Source organism: Trichechus manatus, unplaced genomic scaffold, assembly GCF_000243295.1.
Source record: "Trichechus manatus latirostris isolate Lorelei unplaced genomic scaffold, TriManLat1.0 scaffold00014, whole genome shotgun sequence".
Taxonomy (NCBI): Eukaryota; Metazoa; Chordata; class Mammalia; order Sirenia; family Trichechidae; genus Trichechus; species Trichechus manatus.
The window spans coordinates 18287172-18291412 of record NW_004443950.1 but is presented as its reverse complement, the minus strand read 5'-3'; the positions used below and the strand labels follow the sequence as shown (position 1 = coordinate 18291412).

The 4241-nt window shown below is 46.2% G+C and overlaps 1 protein-coding gene across 1 annotated transcript in view; it reads left to right on the top strand.

Moving 5' to 3' along the window:
• The first annotated feature begins 3409 nt into the window (after window positions 1-3409).
• The window catches only part of PDCD2L (programmed cell death 2 like), a 28568-nt gene continuing 27736 nt past the window's right edge, over window positions 3410-4241 (top strand). The window contains exons 1-3 of the mRNA XM_012554210.1: window positions 3410-3517; window positions 3609-3769; window positions 3918-3978. Coding sequence (XP_012409664.1) covers window positions 3410-3517; window positions 3609-3769; window positions 3918-3978 — 330 coding nt within the window. The remainder of the gene's footprint in view (window positions 3518-3608; window positions 3770-3917; window positions 3979-4241) is intronic.

The following is a 4241-nucleotide window of genomic DNA, read 5'->3' as shown; positions in this document are numbered from 1 at the left end:
AAAGAGGTTATGGCTTCAGCCTCTTATTTTTTACTGAGATGGTGCTTTATGCAGGAGATTGAGTGCCTAGTAGGAGAAATGCAGATTGCCAGCACTTCTCATCTTTCTAATGACAAAGTGTTTGTTTTGTTTATTTTGGTTCTGAAAATGAATGTCTCCTTCTCTCTCCACCTTTGTAGAAGTGGTAAAAAGAAGTTCTTTGACAGGTAAGCTCTGTTGAGGCCCCTGCTGACCCACCTCCTTCCTTATTGCACAAGAACGTCTATAGCCTGAGAGGAAGATTCAAGGTTGCAGACCTTCTCAGACTAACCTGGCTTTACCTGTAGGATCTCAGTGGTGGGACTGATGGACTCCCCCAGGGCTAACTGCCAAGTCCCGCATCTGCCTTTGTGCAGGAGGAACCGACACATGTCAGTTGGCCGTATGTCGCCTAGCCTGTCTTGTTTCCCTCTTGCTCCTCATCACTGCCACTGTCATCATTTGCAGCTTCTACTAGTCCCCTGGTGACCAGTTGTTGCAAGCCTTGAATAGATAGATCTTCATTGTGCAACTGGAACAGCTTTCAACACCTTCATTGTACGCTTCCTCAAATACACATTAGCTCACAACTTGCTATATACGCAATTTGCTTCACATTTCTCTCAGCTTTTCTGAGCCAGTGAGGGCTCAGAAGGGAGTGAGAAACATGTTAATGGAAACCAGAGGAAGGACGATCCTTGTTTTATAGTGACAAAGACTTAGCCGAATTATGTTCGGCAGTTATGTGTGAGTTTGTCAGGAGGTCCAAACCCTACAAAATCATGAATTAAATCAGATACTTCAGATCTTATGTATGCAAGCAATCTTTTGTTGTGTTCCAAGGACTCCATAGTAGTGTCCGTTGGCAAGTTTGATGTTAAATTGCCTCCTGAATTCCAGAATCATTTGTTCATTGTCACTTTCAGTAGCAGCAATTAACATCTTGAAAATTCGCCTTAACCCTTCATGCTGTGATTGCTCGTTGATCAAGAGGCTGTAATAGGTAGGGTTATGATGTAAACAGATGACTGATGGTAGGAGAGTTCAGTAACTGTTGGAGGATGTCTTGCTGTGTTACCAAGAATACTAGAAGTTTTGAAGTCTATTTCTGCTTGTAATAATTTTTATATATATCTTAGGAATCATTAGCTAAAAGATAATAAATATCTGCCAAGTCATCAGCCCCTCTCCCTGAAGTAAACATGGAACAGTCTACCCAGTGCCTTTTAAAGCTATCAGTTTGGCAGAGCAAGTAAACTGGTTTTATCTGCAGGTCTTTGATGGCACGGGAGCCAAGCATTATGAAGCATATACTTCTTCTTTGAGGTAGTAGGTCCTTGAAGACATAAAATTTCCTTTGTACGCCATGGTATATAGCTTGAAATGGTGCATCTTCCACATGCATTTTTTTAAAACTCAGGTTTTATTGAAATATGATTTCCATATAGTAAAACTCACCCTTCTTTGGGGGGCTTTTGCAAATACATAAAGTCATGTCACCATCACGATTGAGATACACTGCGTTTTCATCACCCCCAAAAGTTCCTGGTACACCTTTGTGGTAAATCCTGAGCGCAGCCCCTGGCAACCATTGATCTGATTTCTGCCCCTAAAGCTTTGCCTTTTTCACAATGTAGCCCTTTTGTGTCTGACTTCTCTCACATAACAATATGCTTTTGAGATTCATTCGTGTTGTGCCACAGGCATTTTAAAGTTTATTACGGAAAAATTTCAACACATAAAAGTCAAATAGTATAATGAACCCTCCAGCCCCCTCAAGTGCCTGCCGCCCAACTTCAACAATTATCAACTCACAGTCAATGTTATTTCATGTATACCCCCCTCCCAACTGTGTTCAAGCAAATCCCAAATACATTTAATATGTAACCATTTTTTTCTAAATTTTATTTTCTGTTGTTGTTGAGAGTCTACACAGCAAAACATACACCAACTCCATAGTTTCTGCACGTACTATTTAGTGACATTGATTACATCCTTCGAGTTGTGCAACCATTCTCACGCTCCTTTTCTGAGTTGTTCCTCCCCCATTAACATAAACTCACTGCCCTCTAAGGTTCCTATCTAATCTTTCCAGTTGCTGTTATCAATTTGATCCCATGTAGATAGTTCTTAAAAGAGCATAATGCTCAAGGTAGACATTTTTTACTAGTTAAGCTAAACTCTTGTTCAATTTTAAAGATGACTGCAGGGGATATTTTTGGTTTAAGGTTTAAAGATTATCTCAGGGCAATAATTTCAGGGGTTCATCCAACCTCCATGACTCCAGAAAGTCTGGAGTCCATAAGACTTTGAAATTCTGTTCTGCATGTTCCCCCTTTTGATCAGGCTTCTTCTATGGAATTTCTTTTTTCTTCTATGGAATCTTTGATCAAAATGTTCAGTGATGGTAGCTGGGACCATCCAGTACCGGTCTCATGGAAAAGGAGGCAGTTGTTCAAGGAGGCAGTTAGCCACACATTCCATATCCTCCTCCTATTCCTGACTCTCCTTCTTCCTCTGTTGTTCCAGGTGACTAGAGACCAGTTGTGCCTTGGGTGGTCGCTTGCAAGCTTCTAAGACTCCAGGCACTAGGCAACAACTAGGAGGTAGAACAGAAGCATTAAACACATTATTAGGCCAATTAACTAGGATGTTCCATGAAACCATGACCCTAAACCTCCAAACCAAGGAACCAAATCCCATGAGGTGTTTGGTTGTACATAAGCGGCCTTGTCTGTAAACATTTTGGTATATATCTCTAAAAGGACTTTTTTTTGTTTAAACAAAAACAAATCCTCAATGGTACCTAAGTTTTATTTTCAGGCAAAACTACTTCATAGCAGATGGTGTGTTCTTCCTATCGCGAAACATCATTAACTGCCCTCTCACCAGCCCCTGACTCAGGGTGACCCCAGCACACCGGATGGGACCATTGTGATCCATAGGGTTTTCACTGGCTGATTTTCAGATGTCCAGGCCTTTCTTTCTAGTCGCTCTTAGTCTGGAAGCTCCGCTGAAACTTGTTCAGCATCACAGCAACAGGAAAGCCCCCACTGACAGATGGGGCTGTGGCTGCCCATGAGGTGCGTTGGCCGAGAATCGAAATGGGTCTCCTGCATGGTAAGCGAGAATTCTACCACCGCCCTCCGCATAACTTGAGGAGGCACACAATGCCTAGGGTTCCGAGATTTTGAGGCTCCACCGTAAGCAGTGGCATTGAAGGACACGGAAACCTCCCCGACCCAGCCCAAGCGCCTTAAGGCCATGCCTCAGCATACCAGGCTCTGCCCGTAAGGGGACCAGCCAGTGCAAGGGCAGGCGGTGCGCGTGCGCAAAGAGGCGCGCCCGTCGGCTGCCGTAGTTCGCCTTTCCACGTGGGCACCCTGTCGTCATGGCGGCCTTTCGAAAGCCGGTGTTGCTGGGTCTTCGAGACACGGCAGTGCACGGCTGCCCTACGGGACCGGATGCCTGGACCACTAGCAAGCTGGGCGGTGTCCCGGTGAGGGCAGGGTGCTCTTGAGGGGCTTAGGGTGAGGGAGTGGGCGAAGCCCTTGGGCAAGTTCTGGGACTGAGCGCTTCCCTGCCCTCAGGACGCCCTGCCAGCTGTAGCCACTCCGAGGCCGGTGTGCGGACGCTGCGGACAGCTGCTCGCCCTGGCAGTGCAAGTGTACTGCCCGCTAGAAGGTTCCCCGTTTCATCGGTTGCTGCATGTGTTCGCCTGCGCCCGCCCCAATTGCGACAGCGGTGGCAGGTAGGCGTGGAAGTCCCGGAGGTGCTCTGCGGTGTCCCTGAGACGTTGCTCTTAACAGGCGGGAGCGGGAAGGGGTGCACCGGAGATAGTGGGGGGGAGGGCTGCGCGTGTGGGGTGGAGTCCTCACAATGGTCTGTTGTCCCCGAAGCTGGAAGGTGTTCCGCTCCCAGTGCCTGCAGATACGGGAGAAAGAGGCGCCGGACGCTCAGGTAAAGCGGTTGTGATTAGCATATTATGTTTTGCTGTAGTTGGAGGATATTTTCTGGAATATCGTTTAAGACAGATTTTTTAAGCGTGCTCCTTGAAGACGGGAGAAAGATGTGGCAGCCTGCTTCCGTAAAGATTACAGCCTTGGAAACCCAATGGAGGAAGTTCTGTCCTGTCCTGTCCTGTAGGGTTTCTATGAGTTGGAATCAACTCGACGGCAGCGGATTTTTTATATATATGTGTGTGTGTGTGTGTATATATATAT